The sequence below is a fragment of the Melospiza melodia genome, chromosome 4 (assembly GCF_035770615.1).
Source record: "Melospiza melodia melodia isolate bMelMel2 chromosome 4, bMelMel2.pri, whole genome shotgun sequence".
NCBI lineage: Eukaryota > Metazoa > Chordata > Aves > Passeriformes > Passerellidae > Melospiza > Melospiza melodia.
In genome coordinates, this window is record NC_086197.1 from 94,371,540 (window position 1) to 94,390,104 (window position 18,565).

Here is an 18,565-nt window from a genome sequence, read left to right on the forward strand (position 1 = left end):
CCATAATGCCCCAGGGAAAGGTTTGCCAGGCAGTGTAAGAGCACCAGCACACTCAGGGCTTGAGCTGGATTTGGCAGCAGCAAACAGCTTGCCAAGTGAGTAAGGTGAGATAATCAAAGCTTTATTTTGATAGGAGCCACTTAGATTGGATGAGAGAGAGTCTGAGAAAGACCAGCTGGGAAACAGAAGCTGGGTTTAGCAAGGAGATTAGAGGGAAGATATGGACAGATGGAGAATGTGAACAGAAATTGAACTAAGACCCGAATTCATGATGTACAAAATGCATGAAGTTCTGAAGGAGAGCCAAAAGGCAGGCTTCCTCTGCAGTCTCACACCAAGGGAGAAATTTCAGGCTCTGCATCACAATTTCCCAGGGATGTCTAAGCCATATCTTGTGACAGACTTACCCCTGTATCTGGAGTTTCTAAAGAGTTGACTTAGGCAGCATAGCCCTAACCAACCTGGCTACTGTTAATCCCTCTCTCATATCTTCATTTTAAATGCAGGGGCTGCAAGCACTTACCATGCCATTATGGATTCCACTCCCTGAGCTGAACATTGCAGCAGGTAAATCACTTTTTTTACCAGAGTTCAGCTGCTTCTTGGTAACAAAATTGAAAGTTATTTTGAGAAACTGAACTGAGAAGATAAGCAGAAATGAAAAACTTGCTCTCTCCAAGTGAGCTTTGAGAACTGTTGTCAGGATAGCTTCTGAAATTCTGAATTGGCATCAGAAGAGTAAACCTTGTCCTGGAAATATGAAGTTTGTCTGCTCTATGATGCCCATTTATCAGCAGTCATTCATCTTAAAAGCATGCTGAAGAGACCGGAAAAGTGAAAAGACTTTATATAATGTTTCAGTGAACAAAATGAAAGTTATTTTAAATTAATATTTTACAATATTTTTCTTTAATTAAGCTTTAGGACCTAGAAAACAATTAATAAACCTATCTTTAACTGAATCACAATTTTTTCTGTGCAGAATTGATGAAAGGTAACTAGCACATAATTAAGAAATTCACTGTTTTGAAAGAAAAAACAGGAAATAAGAACACAGAAGAATCACAAGACAGGTTTTTTGAGTGACCATGGGACCAAAAGCAGTCTCAATCATCTAGAATCTTAATGTAGTCATTTGAAAAATGAGCGGGATTAATCTTATTCTAAAATAAAACCATAAAATGAGTGGATTAACTACTGTTCCCTTGGAGAATTTCTGCCTGTAGATTATAACAGGAATATACAGTGACAAGATCAGGTGGGACTTTTCACCACCAACATCTAATGTTAAACATGTTATTTCCAGTCCTTCATACCTTAGGCTATGTTGTGTCAGACAAGGAAAACAAGAGACTTCCAGGCTTCAGAAGAGAAACCAAAATAGGGAGTAAATGCCACTTCAGCTAAGGGATGGAAGGAACAAAACAGGGGACATTTTGGCTATTTGATTATACCTGTCCCATCTTTTAAATTAATATTGAATTAATTTAAAAGATTAAATTCATATTAATTCATCCATATTATGGAAAGGGCCATATATATCTGAGTGGTTTGTTTACTCAGCATTCTGTAGCAAATGCTGCATTGATACAAATTAACAGCAAAGATGTGCATGATATGTCAGAAAAGCCATAAATTCTAAAGAAAGTTGTATTTAATTTTAGAATTTAATTTTTAAACATAATTTTATTACTCATAGGGCTCGAGGTATTCTTGTCTTGGAAAGGAAATCAGTCATGTAAGCTATCTAACCCTTTATGGTATTCCCAATATTTAGTTTCACTAAAATATATCAGTTCTAAGGCATCTGTGCTATTGCAGTTATAAAGCTCATATCTATTAAATATCCCAGGCCACAGATTGAGATAATCTACCCTGTGTCTCTACTGGATGTATAGAGTGGTTAATTGTTGGAGAATTTTGCTCAGAAATGGCTTATAGAGTTTTGTTCAGACATGCCATAATCATATACAGCTGATGGAAAAGTAAAAGGCAGCTGTGAGGAGCAAATTCTCACAGCCAGTTTCTGTAAACAACAAAAGTTCTCAGGCACGTTTATGTAAACAGCAGAAGTTCTCAGGTTGTTTTTAATAACAAGTAAATATCTTGTCCTTGGATAAGTTTTGGGAAAGCAAAAGTTGACAAACATGGAGGCCTTGAGAACTTTCATATCAGGGTGAGAACACAAATCTTGGTTTCAATAACAAACCATAGGTATTGAAAACAAAAGGAGGGGTTAATGTGTAATCTGTGACCTATGGTGAGCTTGGTTTTGTAATATGTATAAGCTTAATTAACACCACTATAAAAGTGTGTGAGTGAGATCAATAAATCGGAGCTCGATGCTGATCAGCAAAGATGGGTCGTCTCCCTTCACTTCAATAGTTAATATTTGTACTATTTAAAATAATGTTTAACACAGTGAAAGACTCTTATCCTGACCAGCTTTGGTCTTCTTTCTAGATCAACACAGCCAGATCCTTCAGACAGCTAACTAACATTGTCTAAACCTTTTATCCTTTCTCTTATGCTCAACTTTCAAACATCTCATCCTCTAACTCTTCAGGGGTGCTCAGCTAAACTTCATTTAGCATTGAAGCTGAAGTCTCACCAGCCACTGCAGCACGTCTCCTACACAGGCACCACTTGTCAGCATTTCCCAAAACCACCACTACCTTTCGTGCATGCATTTGATATTTTTAATTCATATTACATCTGAACGTTTACTGGTACACTGGACCATTTTCACTTCTGCTATTGCCGAATCAGCAATATTCCTGTTTTGTTTTGTTTTCTTTTTTTTTCTTCTTTACCTGTAGTGTCTGTATCGTTATTGAAATTTTGGAACATTGCTCTGAATTGCAATTCTGCTTTCCAAAGTAATTGTATTTCCTATATTGGTCTAAAAATGCTATGAGTCATTTCTTCATACTTTAAATTGCAAATTGAATTATTAAAGAGTAAAGCCTAGGACAAGTCCTTGTTTGATACAATTGAGACTGCTTTCCTGTTTGACAGTGACAATATTGACCTAAGATGTTCACTTCTAGCTGGCAGATAGAAAGAAAACTTCCATTTAAAAATCATTGAAAAAGAATTAGCATAGCAGTATTGTTGTGTTGGAGTAAGAATGTAAAGAACTGCAGCAGAAGGGGCTACTTTTCTTATTATTTAATAATGGAATTTGATTTTGCAGCAGTAATATGCGAAACCACTTGTCTATCTTAACAAATTATTTTTAATATGAAATCACTGTCTCAGAAAAGCAATGCCTGATTAGAAAGATTTTGAGCCTCAGAACAAAAATAAAGTTAGAACTAACATAGGCAAGCCTTATTAATTTAAAAACTAAGAAATAAGCAAACAAACAGTTATTTGCTATTAGCAGACATTGCATTTTTAAACACTGATAGCAAAAGGGGATCTGGTCTAGTCAGGATTTCTACAGATAAGAAGAAAACCTTCAGAGATCTGGTATGAATTTATGAATCTAATAATGCTGTGAAGAGTATTACAAACACAAACACATCCAGCTCAAAGATTACTGGGCTACCTTCCTGTCATCCTTTTGTAATTTTTATTTTTTGGGGTGATTATATGGGGTATATCTAGTACAGCAATTATTTTTCATATTTTTCCTAAGGGAATAATAGAGAGTTTTGAAATTTTAGTATCTCATATGCTAAAAATAAGTTAGGAATTACTATAAATAAATTAGCCTTTTTCTGGAGAAAATCAGTAGTAAGCTCTGTCCTAAATGTAACTCAAACAGGCTCAAATCCCAGCAGGGAAAACCAGTCAAAACCCATGACTGGCTCCTTTTGGACAAAAATGCAGTACAGCAGATAATTTACATCAGCTAATTTGACCTGTTGTTCAGCTTCCACTGCACCAAACAACTTGCTAATAAAGCACAGATAGCACTTTCCTTCTAACAAAGATTTTATAGACATTGTTCTTCTGCTCCTTTTGGAGAATGTGCATTTATTTTATCAGTATAGTTTTCAGAGCTTCAAAGATGCTCATTAAACTGTAGACAGAATAAAATGCAGGAAGCTAGAATTATCAGGAGAGCATGTGAAAGAAATCCACTTTTTATTTCAGTCAGACAATTCCTCTGGTAGAACTTTTACCCTCCTATTCATACTAACTACAGTAATCTGTGGCTTGAGAGGAGATGAAGGTCTGAAGGAGGCCAAAATTTGCTCATGGCTATGTGCCCCTCTGTCTTTCTTCTGAGCCTGCTTGGTTCCACTCTATAAATTTATATCCAGTATCTATTACTTTAAAACAAGGAACATGATATTTACCTATTTCCACACCAAATATTCCAAGTATTCTTAAAATGGATAACCACAGTAACCAAGTGAACCAGAAATTAACATAAAGATAGTATTGTACCTCTGTTTTTCTTTGTATTACTGTAAGATAAAAGACTGAGGGATGGGAATCGTGGCTAGGGATGGTTTCCTTAATGTCTATATAAGAGCCAGCTTGAGAGGAAGATGGATAAGCTGAAAGCAGGTGAGAAAAGGCCCAAGTGACATAAAACCAAGGCTCTTTGTCAACTTTGCCATAAATCTCATGCTTTATGAAAGGGTGTTAAGGAAAAAGAGTGAACACTATAATGATTTTCTATTATGCATGAACGTCCCTTGGTTGAATAGAGAAGGTGTGAAACCAACAAATACAAAAGTATCAGGCAGAAAAGACCGACCCAGTTAAATGTGCTTTAGAAAATAATGTTAATATGACATGTTGCCTAAATGTGGGATATTCTGTCTTTTTGGAAGACCTGACAGATGGAAAAAAGATGCTTCACTTCAGTCACATAAATGTTATTCCAAATGATATATATAGGAAATACTTCACAGGAAACAGTAGCTTGAAATGTTAATAGGACTCTAAATTGTAAATAATTCAGACCACTGGTGGAAAAAAATAATTTTAAATCTTGCCAAAACCACATGGTTAAAGGAAAAGAGATAGATAGATCCTATTTTATTATTTACACAGGAATAAAATTGTTGAGAATTGTTTCTAAATGTGACAGAGACTGTCTTTGTAACTCAGTTCCCAGTGAATTTGTTTGAAGCACACAAAGAAAGCATGTGAAAATATTAAAGCACAAAAGAAAAATGGTGGGGAAAATCTACACCTTCTCTGGATTGCAGGCCTGAATTCAGGCTCAGGACAAGATTTCCCATCCATAAGCAATGGATAAGCATTCAGGCCTAAGTGTAGGGCCTGTAAGACCTCAGTTGCTAATGTATTAACACAATTCCAGGCATTCCTGAATGTGCAGTTCACAAACTGCATGGAAGCCATATGAATTATGCTAATCAGACTTCTTCCAGATCATTCTTTAGGACTGGCTTATGCACACTCAAAACGAAGGACCAATTGCCACCAATGTCTGGAAAATTTTCATTAAACCACAACCCACCAATGTCACTTAAAAGCAAAGCTAAAAAATTAAAATTTAAAATAAAAATTTAAGAATTTAGATTCTGCCAAAGATGGTTCCTCACTCAACACCCATCTGTACTGAAACACAAATAGCAGCTGTTTCTGCTAAAGGTGATTCTTCCTTTATATGGAATTATAGATTTTGCAGAAACCAAAATGTTATTCCCTTTTTCTGGGCTGAATCATAGAACTAAGATGGAAAATTAAAAATCATTGAATTAAGGCTTTTGCAGTACAATGATGTGACCACTTATGTCCCAGACCAAAAATCACTTCTGAATATTTTACAGTAACTAAAAGAAATATAACAAAGTTCCAACCCTTGTTAGCTGGAATTAAGCTCAGATAACAGGAAACCAAGGGAAACACCTATGTCTTCTGATTCAGCAGTAGAAGAATTATGATACCTGGCATTCTGGCATGACATTAAGAAATGAACCTACTCCCTGCTTCTGAGGAACCTAAGCAAACAGAAATATCCACCTTCAAACAGGATAATTACCCCTGCCTTTTTCTCTCTATTCATTATCCATGGAGAACACTCCTTGCTGAACTATGGTGATCAGCTTAGTCCTGAATAAACAAGCAAAAATCAGATCATGGATATGATGGATGGAAGGTCTTAATTCTACTGGGAACAGCCACCTTGTTTTCCCTTTTCAGTGCTCAGATGTACAGCATGTCTGACCCTGCAAAGGTCACTTGTGGATGCCCCATCTCCCTGGAAATATTTAAGGCCAGGTGGAATGTGGATTGGAGCATCCTGGTGTAGTGAAAGGTGTCCCTGGTGGCAGGGAAAGTTGGAACCAGATGAATTTTGGAGTCCTATTCCAACACACATCATTCTGTGATTCTGTGAAATCATTAAGTTTTAATATTCTAGTTTTAAAGTTGAAAACTTCAGAATACCACAGAAGATGATACACATTAATGTGTTAATAAGCCATCTAAAATAAATTCCTCTCCTAAACTTAGTATAATTGTGCTCTTAATATAGCAATAGAAGAAATCTTGCATTTCTTATGTAAAGACACATTTTGAGGGCGTTTTGCTGGAAATAATTACTGTTTTTTTTTTACTACATTATGAAGACTTGAATTTTTTTTGCCTTACAAGTATGGTAAATCACACCAGATGAAAATGTCAAGAAAAGTCTCTCTTAATAAACATATTGATAGGATTTACTCTAAGTGTTAAAGCTTAAATGTACAGTTTCTACCCTAAAGCTGACAGGCTGTTGACAGATGTGTCTTTGCATTAGTTTCACGAATACAAACACTTCTGCTGAGTCTGTGCATTGCTTAGCTGGGGATGCTTTATGTGTGTGACAGGTCAGGTGCAAGACTTCTGCAATTTGCCTCATTTTAGCTGAACAGACATTTTGCATCCAAAGGCAAAAGGAAGACAACTCCCATCTTTAATTACACATATGCAATCTGTACAAGTGCCAAAGATGACTGTGACTGGCATGTGACTTGATTCTGTGGCACACTGGTGTAAAGCTGGTTCTTTATTATGTTAGACAGGTACTCACAATTTTTTTTTGTTGCTGCTGAATGAATGAATTGCAATCTTCACTTCCAGACTCTATTGACAGCTCCTGGTGCTTTCATGGAAACCATTCCTATGGCTATTCACTCTATTGAACCCTACCATGCTGGACAGTCTAATAAAATCAGTGCTGGGGAGTTCCCTGCCACAGGGGGTGCAAGAGACACAACGCTCACAAAACAGCAAAATTTGGTATCTTTGCAAAATGTCAATTCCAATGGGTGGCTTTCACAACTCTTTCTGCTGGTGACAATTTATAATCACTAATTTTTTCTTGGCTCAGCTTTACTTGATTGCTTATATATATTACTAATGGGCAGCATATAAAAACTACAAAAGGGAACATAGTGGCAAGCAATACTTTTTATTTGGTTGAATAGGAAGGCACCATCTATATACTTTCTAGTGTTCACATAGAGACAATGGCTATGACAGACAAGCAAGTGGAATTGTAACATAACTGCACAGCTTGTTGTCAGAAAATTAAATGTGCCACCACTAAAAGTAATGTTACCTGGAATTTTTATTATGTGATTAGCTAGCAGGTTACTTTTCAGCATTTCACTTATACTAGGTTAGATAAAATGTTGTAATGATTTCCTCTTCAAGCTGCCTTAAAGAAGAAAATCATATTTAAAGCAATAGTTCTAAGACATATTTAATCATCTTAGTTAGAGTCTCCATAACCATCCTTCCCTGAAATGTTGTAAAAAAACCATTTTCTATTAGAAGAAGTGCATGACTGATGAAAGGGCACTGGCTGAGAAATAAGTTATCATTTCACTGTAAATCTTCAAAAGAGATCAGTTTTATTCTTACTCTTTTAGTCCCACCAATTGTGTAAGGATCAACTTTTTTTGTTCAATTGTCATGAAAAAAGTGCCTGTGAATCATATACATGAATACCCTTTTCACCTGCAATGTTTATGAATGCAGATAAAGACATAACCCTGATTCATGAACTATTAAAAAAGTGATAGGATATTCATCCATGCAAAAAATATTCATATACACATTCAATTTCCTTAAGGTAGTGAAAGATCAATCTTTCATTTCCATTTTATTCTTTTATGTTCAGCTCTAGTAAATTTCCCTTTTCAGAGTGAGCTGTTTTGGAAGTTTTTCTATACTGAACTTCACTCTTTTGAATGACATAACTGTCTCCTTCTACCTTTCCATTTTTTAACTAGGAAATTAGAAACTCTGTGTCAGGAGGCACAAAAGCATGCACAGAGAATTAACAAGGACCTTAGCTGTTGTGGGCACTGTACATACAAAGAATTAATAGAAAACAGTCCCAGTGCCAAAAATATTTCAAAGTTAAGGCAGCATCTTACTTCCACACTTAGAAGGATGGTCCAAAAGTGATCCTATATTTAAACTTAAGTATAGCAACACCATGTGGCCCTAACAACAAAGATGTATAGTTGAAAAAATGTCAACAAGGTTTACACTTTGCCAAAAATGACACTGTGTGTATGCTTTCACAGAACTTTTGAATGTGATAAAATGTACAAAAACAAATCACTGTCCAGTCTTTCCTGTGCTTCAAGATGATACAGCCCTAAACCCACGGTATAACAAATGGAAATGCTGTAGGGAATATGGCAAGTCTTGTGGAAACTAGATAATTTAGATCTTGTACCATAGAACTGTCCTTCATAACATAACTTGAATGAATAATTGAGAACTGAAACTGATATAGAAACTGCTAAAGCAATTTATGCCCCTGTTTCCAGATGCTGATGAGGTCAGTCAATTATATTCTTCAAGGATCACTGTAAACTTTTTATTTCTTGTTGGTCATGTGCCTTTTTTCCTCCTTGAAACTTCATGTACCTGACCTCAGCATGAGCTAACTGAACCTCAGACACATTATGAACAAAACTCCATCAGACAATAACAAGCTTAATTCTTGATATAGCATCAAAGCTGAAGTCAGCCATGATGGTCATGGGAAATTTGCAGAGCAGCTTCCTCACCCTCTACTGTATGGCCCAGTTAATGCAGTCCACTTTTTATTCATGGAAGGTTTTTTAATTTCCTTGTGCTTGTCTGCTTGCACCCTACCTTCCATAAAAATGCCCCACTACTTTATTTAGGCTGCAAGTACTTTGAGACATGGACTATTTGCTGCCTGATAGCTGCACACTAGTGAAAACCTTATAGCTCATTGCTGTTTGGGCTCAAGGCAAAAGCGTAGAGAACATGTTGGTACGAAAAGAAACAATGGTGTACAAGCTCTTTGTTTTCATGTCTCATTAAAGAATAATGTATGTGTTCAAACTCCACTACAAAGACCTTTAAACAATGATTTGTCTATAGAATTCATCATCCATCATAGAAGGATACAATTTATATCAAATATATATGTCTATCTGTAAAATAAGTGAACTTCTCAGAAATAGTTTTACTATACTTTTACAATTATAATATTTTACAGTATTATACCTACTCTTCATTATTAAGTAGGACCCAACACTTTCTTAACAATCCATGAGCAATGTTCTTCAAGATGCTGTTCCAACTCCTCTACATGAAACTTTAGTGCTCATGCTAATTTCCCCCACTGTGCTTATCATTCATTAGTGAATGATGTTTATACAGAGCACCAATGCCATAACTACGGCTTTTCCTTCAAACTTCCAAATATGTTTTCCAAGCAGTAACAGCATGGGAAGCATTTAATACTGCACAAATATGTGAAGCTGCAGGAACTACTTACAGTGAGAGCCTTGGAGGGTATTACCAGATACATTGCATTTGAAAGCCACCACAAATTATCAGAGAGAAAAAAATCTCTTTATCCTATCCAGCCTGTACTAACCACTGGTATTCACAGATAACTGAACATGATAGACAAATATTGCTGAATGGCAACTCTTCCAGAGTTCTGAAAATACACTGATGCATCAACTGACAGAAGGGAATGGTCTCAGATAAAAGGACAGCCAAGAACATATTATATTATATTATATTATAAAGATACTTTTTTTTGCCAAGACTTATTTGTCTTATTCATAAATATCAATCTGATTCCCAAATATGAAATCTTATTTCTCAAGGAAAAGAAATACTGCAGAAATGAAAATTTTGATCCTACTGAAGTCAGCCTCCTCTGACCCCTATAAGAAACAGCCCTCATTACTTGCATAACTTCCTGATAATCTTCCTTATCCAAAGCAAACAAATTAAAAATGGATTTTTGATATGAGACCTCTTGGTCTGGAAAAGATAAAAGATGTACACACTGGGACAGAAGATTATCCACAGAATCACACATGGCTAAGAAACCTCATGAGGGTCAAAAAGGACAACTAACTAAGGCAATTATAAATCTGGTGTTATCTGCCTCTCAGAAGGCACATGCAGTAATTTCAAGGTAAATGCACTATAGGCTGTGCCACAAGAGCTGGATGTTGTATGATTAGAAAGGAAATGCTTTCAATTTTCTGAAGCATTGCCAGTAACCCCTACACTGACAATGAATTGCCATATAAAGCACAAAATGCCATCCAAATTCTGAAAATGAACTTCTTGTATTACTTCCTGATTATTAGTAATATGGGCTTCTCTGTTTCATGGCAAAGCAGTGAATGAACTAACCATTGCTTTAGACAGCAGATATTCCTCTGGACTTTTCAGCTAGGTGTGCAAAAAGACTACATACACATGTATTGGAAATGAGTGTGTCTGTCCTCATGCTGTACTGATAGCTGCAGAATTGCATATTATTAAAAAAAAAAAAGCAAGCAAATACTTCTTACCATAAAACCCTCAGTGTACTGAAACTGAGCTCTGGAACTGTCTTCTGCTGTGGGACTCAGGGGCTTAGGATCAGACATAGAGCGTTGCATCATCTTTGCTGTCTTTGGGCTTGATGGAGGAACCTTGGCCATGTCAGCATGCAGCATCTTCTGAGGGCTGATGTCATCAGTCATGGGCTTTTCATAAGGTACAAATGCTGACTCTATAACTTTGCTTGGTGAAACGGGTGAAATGGGTGAATAGAGAACTTTGGGAGATTTGGGAGGGGAAGGGACTACCTGTAATGTGGAGTCTGGGCGAAGGTGGGAGGTGTAACCTATCTCTAATGGTGTTGGACGTTTTTTATCTTTCTGAGGAGATGAAGCTGACAGATATTGGGGACTCTGAGTGTCTGATGCTGTCTCTGTTTGACATCCCAGACTTTCTCCTTTGTATGTCTTTTCTGGAGCTGAAATATGCTTTATGATTTCAACCTTAGCATCCCATCGGGCCCTGATGGAAGGTGTTCTTATTGTTCCTACAGGTTCTGTTTGCACAGAAATCTCTGCCACTGTCTGAACTGCAATACTAGATACCTTGGAGAATGGTTTGGCTTTGTCTGCCTCAGTGGTGCTCTCACTGAACTTCCCTACACGAGGCTTCCTTCTGGATCTGCTGGAAAGATCCCATTCATCTTGATCTTCATCATCGGTCTGAACACTTGTATCAACACTCTTCTTGGATCTCCGTCTCCTGTTGGTGTAACCTCTTTCCGCTCCATCTTCATCATCAGTTTGCACTCCACTGTCCACTATTTTTTTGAAACACCGGGGCTCTTCCAGGGTCTCCTCAAACTCCTCATAGGGACCACGTAATTTTGGCATAGAACTTCTCTTTTTCAATTGCTTCTCCTCTCTGACATCAATATCCTTAAGAGACATTTCTGAAACTGAGCTTAGGATACCAGACCTGGGTATGTATTGGGTAATGCCATCAGATTGAACTGTATACCATGCTTGACTTTGTGGAATTTCAATACCCAGCACTCCTGAAGCTGTAGTGGTTGTGTCATCAGTAGGCCAAAATTGGCCATTTTCTGTGCTTGCATACTGTCCTTCCAAAAGTGTTTGATCTGTGGTAGTTTGTGGTGACCCAGTTCCTGAAGGGTCATAACCATACTGATAAATTTGACGAAGTTTTTGCTCCTCTAACTGCTGGTGAAGCTGTTGTTGGAGTTGTTGGAATTGTTCAAGCTGCAGCTGCTGCTGGGCTAATGTCTCTTGTCTCATCATATACTGAGCTTGCCGTTCCTCCTCCTGCTGAAATAAGAGATGATGTTTCATGGACTGCAACTCCTCAAGCTTTTTTTGCACCATAAACTTTTCTTGTTCCCTAAATCTTTGAATTTCCTGGCGTTCCCATTCCAGCTCTTCTGCAAAGCGCTGCTGCTTAATTTTCTCAAGCTCAAGAAGTTCCCGCTCCAAATCAAGCTGCTGCTGTTTGCCTTCTTCAGGAGCAATGAGAAGGGCAACCTCATCATCAACTACATCTGTGTAAACTTCAGATGCTGTAGTTAAAGCAGGTATCAAGCTGGTTGGCTCAGTGGTAATAGTTTCTATAGAATGAGGTGGCAACCCCGTCTCCACACCAATGGCAGTAATTGCTTTATCTTTTTCAGCTGCCACAGTTGTCAAGAAACTATATGATCTTGGGAGTGGTTGAGTCTGTTGCAAAGTTGATAAAGAGGGCACTGAGTCAATTGTTTGGAGAGTAGGTAGATCTCTGACACTTGTACTGAAAATAGAACCAGGTTGTGTGGTGATGGCAAATGTGGATGGGATTGGAGTTGCTACTGAAGAATAAACAACACCATTGGATGATCTTAAAACACTTCCAACGCCAAACTGGGGACCCACAGTGGACACCATTCTTGCTTGGGAATACTGTGGTGTACTGAGCCCGAGGCCAGAAATCTGCCGAGTCTCTGGATATGGACCTGTAGTCTTGCTTGAGTAATCCATAACCTCACCTGAAATTACAGGGCAAAGTTACAGTCCAGTCCCACAAAAGAATGCTGCTTTGCGGATTCTGAAAGTCATCCCATCTTGATGAAATAAATGGGAAGGGGAAACTGCATGCAAATCTTCAGTTTAATGATCTACTTTAGATGTGAAGGAAACAGCATTTCTGAACATGCAGGCACATGCAGGCACCTCTGTGCAAACACATACGTAAAATGAAGAAATGAAAAACACGTGTAATCCGGAATAATTTGTCACACTGTCCAAAAGAAAACAAAATAACAGAAGGAGGGAAAAAAAAACAATAAAAAATTATCCTGAAATGAGGTGAGGAACATCAAAATTATATTTCAAAGAAAGATCTGCTGCTGTGTCATACTGACCTGTAGTTACTCTTCCAGAAGTAAGATCTACTGCTGTATCAGTTGCCCCAACTCGATAATCAAAGCTATTCTTGCTTCTGTATGCAAATAGTCCAGCTTCTGATAAATTTGTGTCAGACATAGATGGTTTCATACCTCCAATTCCTCGGTAACCATACGACCCTGAACGATCATACTGATAATGGTCATCTCTGTAGCCAAAGCGATCTTCAGGAAGTGTAGTAGAAGGCTGCTGAGCTGTACAGCTCCTACCAAATGGCAATTTATAAACCATATCACAGCAGACAGCTCTTCTCCCTGCAGTCAGATCTACAGGCTTTTCATCATCTTCTATTACCGTTGTAATGATACCTGAAGCGGTTTCATCCATTGTTACTACTGTTCTGTGGGATTTTGTGGTGCTAAGGTCAACTGCTCCACTCTCTGCTGGCTCCTGAGAAGTGGAGAGATCAGTCCAACCATTTGTAACCCCAACAGGTGGCACAGTAACAGGCTTTGTAGTAGCCCATGTCACTGCCTGTGTTGAAGTACCTAGTGATAAATTTATTGGCACTTCATCTCTACCTGCAGAGAAGGCCTGGCTGCCTGTTACTCTGTATGCAGGCTCAAAATGTTTTGATGTTGTTAGCTGCAGCGGCGTTGTCATGGCGTGCCCCAGATCCACAAGGCTGTCTGTGCTGGTGGTGTAGCTCACAGTGGCAGTGCAAGTCACTACAGTCACCGTCTCAGTGACTGCAGGCAGAGAAGCATCAGCAACACACGCAGTGCTAAGATTTATTATGGATGGCTGGACAGTACTTACTGGCCGTCCACCTGTGTCACTTGCTGGCATTTGCCTTCTTACGTCCATGGAAACAGCAGAGAGATCCATACAGCTGTCCCTCATTTCAATGTCCATCTTAGTTAAAGTGCGAAGGTCGATGACATCGCCCAAAGGATGGAACCTTCCATTCTCTCTGTATCTGGGCTGGTCTACAATGTGTAGTGGCTCTGGAGGTATAGTAATAGCAACACTACCTAAACCATAACCAGGCACTGGACCCTTAACCACAGACACTGTGGTCTTGGTTATGTCTGTTGTTACCACTTCTGGTTTTGAACTAGGGATTTTTTCAAAAGTTGATTGTGTTGTCACAGGAATAGCTTGCAGTGCACCTGAAATATACATACTCTGACCTGCCATACTTTGAATATCCATAGTTTTCATGGATGTAGTAAAAACTGGTTGCATAGGTTGGGGAATCTGTTCTTTAGAAGGTGCTTCTAGAGGCCAGCTGGTAACAGCCTGGCTAGTTATAGCTTCAGTGGGAGTTCCAGGCTCAGATGGCAATGTGATGACAACATAGGTTTCCTGTGAGGGTTTTGCCAACCTTGGTGAAGATTTGTTAGAGTGTGGAGACAAAGGGGAAGTGGGAGATGGTATTTTGTATTCAGCTGTGGTTACCAAATTCAGAGTCATACTTGAAGTCAATGCCAAGCTTACTGGTTTGGGCTGTGTTTCTGCTGGCTTATGAACAGCTATTGGGAGTGGAGGAATTGCTGGTTTAGGAGCAATTGGAGGTTTAGTTACTTCAGGTGTCCTGTGACTGAAAACAAGCCCTGCTGGAATGGAGGATGGTTTGGGTGGTACAGGAGGTGGTGTTGGGGTGTATGTTTTTGTGATAGGTACCACATGATCCTTTAATACAGCTGTGGACTCTAGTGTTGGAACACTTGTGACTGGAGGTACCACTGTGGGAGCTGTTGCTGCTGGAGCCTTAATCTGTGGCTTCTTTTTGGGATAAATGGCTGGCTTGGGTAAAATAGGTGGTGGTGGTAATGGTGGTGGAGGAGGTGGTGGAGGAGGAGGAGGTGGGGGTGGAGAAGGATGAGCAGAAGAATCCAAAGAAGAGCTTCTAAAAAGAGAGAATGCTTTGGCTGAAACAGCAGGAGCTGAGGAAGGCACGGAGACCATGCTGGTCTTACTTACAACACTGTGAGTGAGTATAGAAGATATTTCTGGTGCAGGCTCTGTAACTGGTAGTGGTACTGGTGCTATACATATAGGTGGTTGCTCAGATGCAGCACTAGTCAAATCAATCTTTTTCATATCAACACCCAATTCTTTGCGTGGCTCTTCATGATGAATTTTAACACTGCCAGCCTCTACCGTACTTTTAATTTTTCTAGCTGCTTCCTTCTCTGCTTTGGATGTATCAAAGGTAATGATGTCAGCTGCATATTCCTTGGATTTTGTAACTGTAGTTGCCACCGCTAAAGGTGCAGTTTCAGGCAAACATACTGCAGTTTGCTCCACGCTTTCTGCATCTGATTCAAGAGATGGTTTTTTAGTGGCTCCGGCAATAGATTCATAAGGCATGCCTACTTCAGAGTACTCTTTTGCAGATGTTAAGGGAACCTGTGTTACTATCCTGACACCTTCAGAATCTGCTGGTTTACTTAAACCATCTGATGGGCCTACATAACCTGTGGTTGCACTATCTATGGGTGAGGAACTATCTGTGGTAGAAACTGAAGATGTAGATGATGTTAAGGAAGCTGTATCAGAAGGTAAAACTGATGCAGCACCTTCTGATGTCTCAGAGTAGGTCAATATTGATGTTTCATGAGAAATTATTTCTTGAATTTCTCTGGCATAATCTGTTAAGTATTCATCTTCAATTTCCTCTGCTGTGAAATGCTGTGTTATTTTAACATCTGGGATAGAAAGTGTTGTGCTACTGACAGGTGACACATCTGAGATTGCTGAAGTAGTGCTTGATGTTAAAGATGTACTATCTACTATTTCTCCACCTCCAGACACTTTTGTATCAGATGTGGGAATGAAATCTGAAGCTGGTTGTGTTGGACTAGACCCTGGGGTTAGCTGCATTTTCTGCCTTTTCATAAGCTCTTCATAAGCAGCTTCTGCATCTAACAAATGCTTTTCCTCCATGGTGGAAGTTACTGTGCTGTCTAATACAATTATTTCATGACTTTCTGGGATAATGTAAGAACTAGAAACAATATCTTCTTGAGGCACAATAGTATGTAAAGTCTCAACACTATAGTAGTCTTTCTCTAGATCACTAACTTTCTGTGGTTCATCATAGACCTGTTCTGAAGCTCTTGCTTTTTTCTCTTTTCCTCTCGGTTGTATATATTCACTGCTCTCATCTTGTCTCATAACAAGACTAGTATCAATAGTTCCATTGTAAGAATCCTCTACTAAAGACTCATAAATATAATCCTCTATTAGCATTCCACCATATAAAGATTCTTTTTCAAATACTTCATCTTTTTCATTTGACATTTGAAATGATTTGGACTTATGCATCATCTCCTCATATACCTCTTCAGCACTTTTCAATGTCTTTTGACCACTCTCTTCTTTTGGGAGTCCAGTTGGTTGTTCATCTGTTGGTGAGTATAGAGAGACGGCAGTAGGCAATTTGTAAACTTTTTGCACTTCTATTATTTTTTCCGGGCTGATTTCAAAACCTTCAGGTTCTGACTCAATGCTGGGTGAATATTCAGAACAAGAAGATCTGTGCAGCTCTTCCATTTCTGCAGCCTGTCGTAATTCTTCTGTTGGAGATGCATCTTCAATGGGAGAAAGATTACTTGGTGGAGTCTTTGGACGTTCCCTTCTTCTCTGGGCTCTGAGCTCATCCTTGTCCTTTTTAGATTTTTTGCTAGAACTTTTTCTTTGTTGCTGTTCTAATTCGCGTTGTTTCTCTTGTTCCTTTAGCAGTTCTTCCTCTTCCCTTAGTTCTTCTTCTTCTGAGGAATCTTCAATAGTGGGAAGAAGAGGACCGTGTGTCCGATGCCTTGCTTTGCGCTGTTGTTTGCTCTCCCCTCCCAGCTTTTTGTGACTAGGACTACTGTCACTGTCTTCATCAAGTGATGACACTGAAGTAGGAGATGTACCAGGTGTGAAACTAGAAGCATGTAAACTAGAAGATCCTTCTCCTCTAGATCTATCTTCTGGTGAATCTGTAAGACTCTCCATCTCTAGCTCAGGCTCTTCATCAAAATATAAAATACCTTTTTGTGGTTCAGATACTTCAGAATATTTGTTTGTTATTGTACTGTTTAGTTCAATTGTTTTGAAACGCCGAAGGCCTCCTCCTCCAGATACTGCAAGTTCTTCACTGTCTTGACTTTTACTTTCCCTGTATTTTGGCTCTGGGCTTTCATCAAAAGTCTCATCATCATCATCATGCCATGAATGTCTTCTTCCTGCATCCTCATCATAGCCTGCACTACTTTTCCGTGCCATTCTTCTGTGTTTTCCAGGTGTTCCTTTGGCTTTGCTTTTCACTTCTTCTTTCTTTTGGCTTTCAGCTGCACTGATCTCTTTGAGTTGATTTCTAATGAATTCATCATCTTCAGAACCTGAAGCATCTTCATCAGCACTCATCTCTATAATCTGTTTTCTAATGAAGTCTTCCTCATCACCTGATCCCTGGCTGTCATCTCGTTTGTACTCATCACTGCTTGAAGAACCGACACTAGTTCTTCTTTTTCTGCTTGGGACAGGTGAGTTTTCACTCTCACTGCTGTCCTCCACAGAGTCATAGCGCTGTTGCCTTCTTGCTGATATGTCATCTCCTTCATGCTCTTCCTTGTACTGTGCCTGGGTGGAGGCCGTTCCTTTGCCCTCTTCTACAATGGTTCCTTCACCTTCTTTGATAGCTTTTAAGTCTTCTTCATCTGAACTGTAAGATTCTGGAGTGACGGGCAAAGGCTTTGTTTTTAGTTGATCCTTTGTCTGTTCACCATATGTTTCAGAAAGCTCTTTGCTTTTCACAGATTTTTCATCAGAAAGAGTGCTTGCCTGAGCTTCTAAAATTGAGAGTACAGTACTTTCCAATTTAGCTAGATCTGAGGGGCTTGGTGGGCTTTCTTGTGGAATGGTGTCTTTTTTACTAATTTCCTTGTGTAAATCCTTTTCATCAGTGGGGATATGACTTGGAATTTCACCAAGTGAACTTGATATCCCATCAGAAGAATACCCGGTGTCACTCAGACCTTGTGGACTTTTCTGTTGCTGAGAGCTTGATGTGTCTGATTTGTCATCCTCCTTTTCCTAAAAAAATAAATACATAACGCGTGTGTATATATTTATATATAAATTCTTAATGTCTCCTGGCAATTAAAAAGTGATTTTTTTTTTTCTAAAGGATGAGTTCACACCTCAGATGAAGACTGAATACTAATTTTGCTATTCAAAGCTATTAGAATAAAACAAAAAAAGTTCCTCAAATTTTGATTTTTTGCATTGACTCTAAGCTTTCCATGGCTGTCCACACTGGCAACGAATTTTACTGGTTTCAAGACGAACTTCTATTTTTCAATATAACATTTAATTGTTTTAAGAACACTTATTAATGATAACCTGCCATTTGATCA

General features: G+C 38.6%; 1 protein-coding gene across 8 annotated transcripts in view; it reads right to left on the reverse strand.

The window, feature by feature from the left end:
- The window catches only part of PCLO (piccolo presynaptic cytomatrix protein), a 323,800-nt gene that overhangs the window by 154,018 nt on the left and 151,217 nt on the right, over positions 1 to 18,565 (reverse strand). For 7 of the 8 annotated variants that reach the window (XM_063155626.1, XM_063155627.1, XM_063155628.1 and 4 more), the window contains exons 5-6: positions 13,172 to 18,242; positions 10,788 to 12,796 (exon numbers count right to left, since the gene is read on the reverse strand). In XM_063155626.1, coding sequence (XP_063011696.1) covers positions 10,788 to 12,796; positions 13,172 to 18,242 — 7,080 coding nt within the window. The remainder of the gene's footprint in view (positions 1 to 10,787; positions 12,797 to 13,171; positions 18,243 to 18,565) is intronic. The other variant, XM_063155629.1, reaches the window with a different exon arrangement.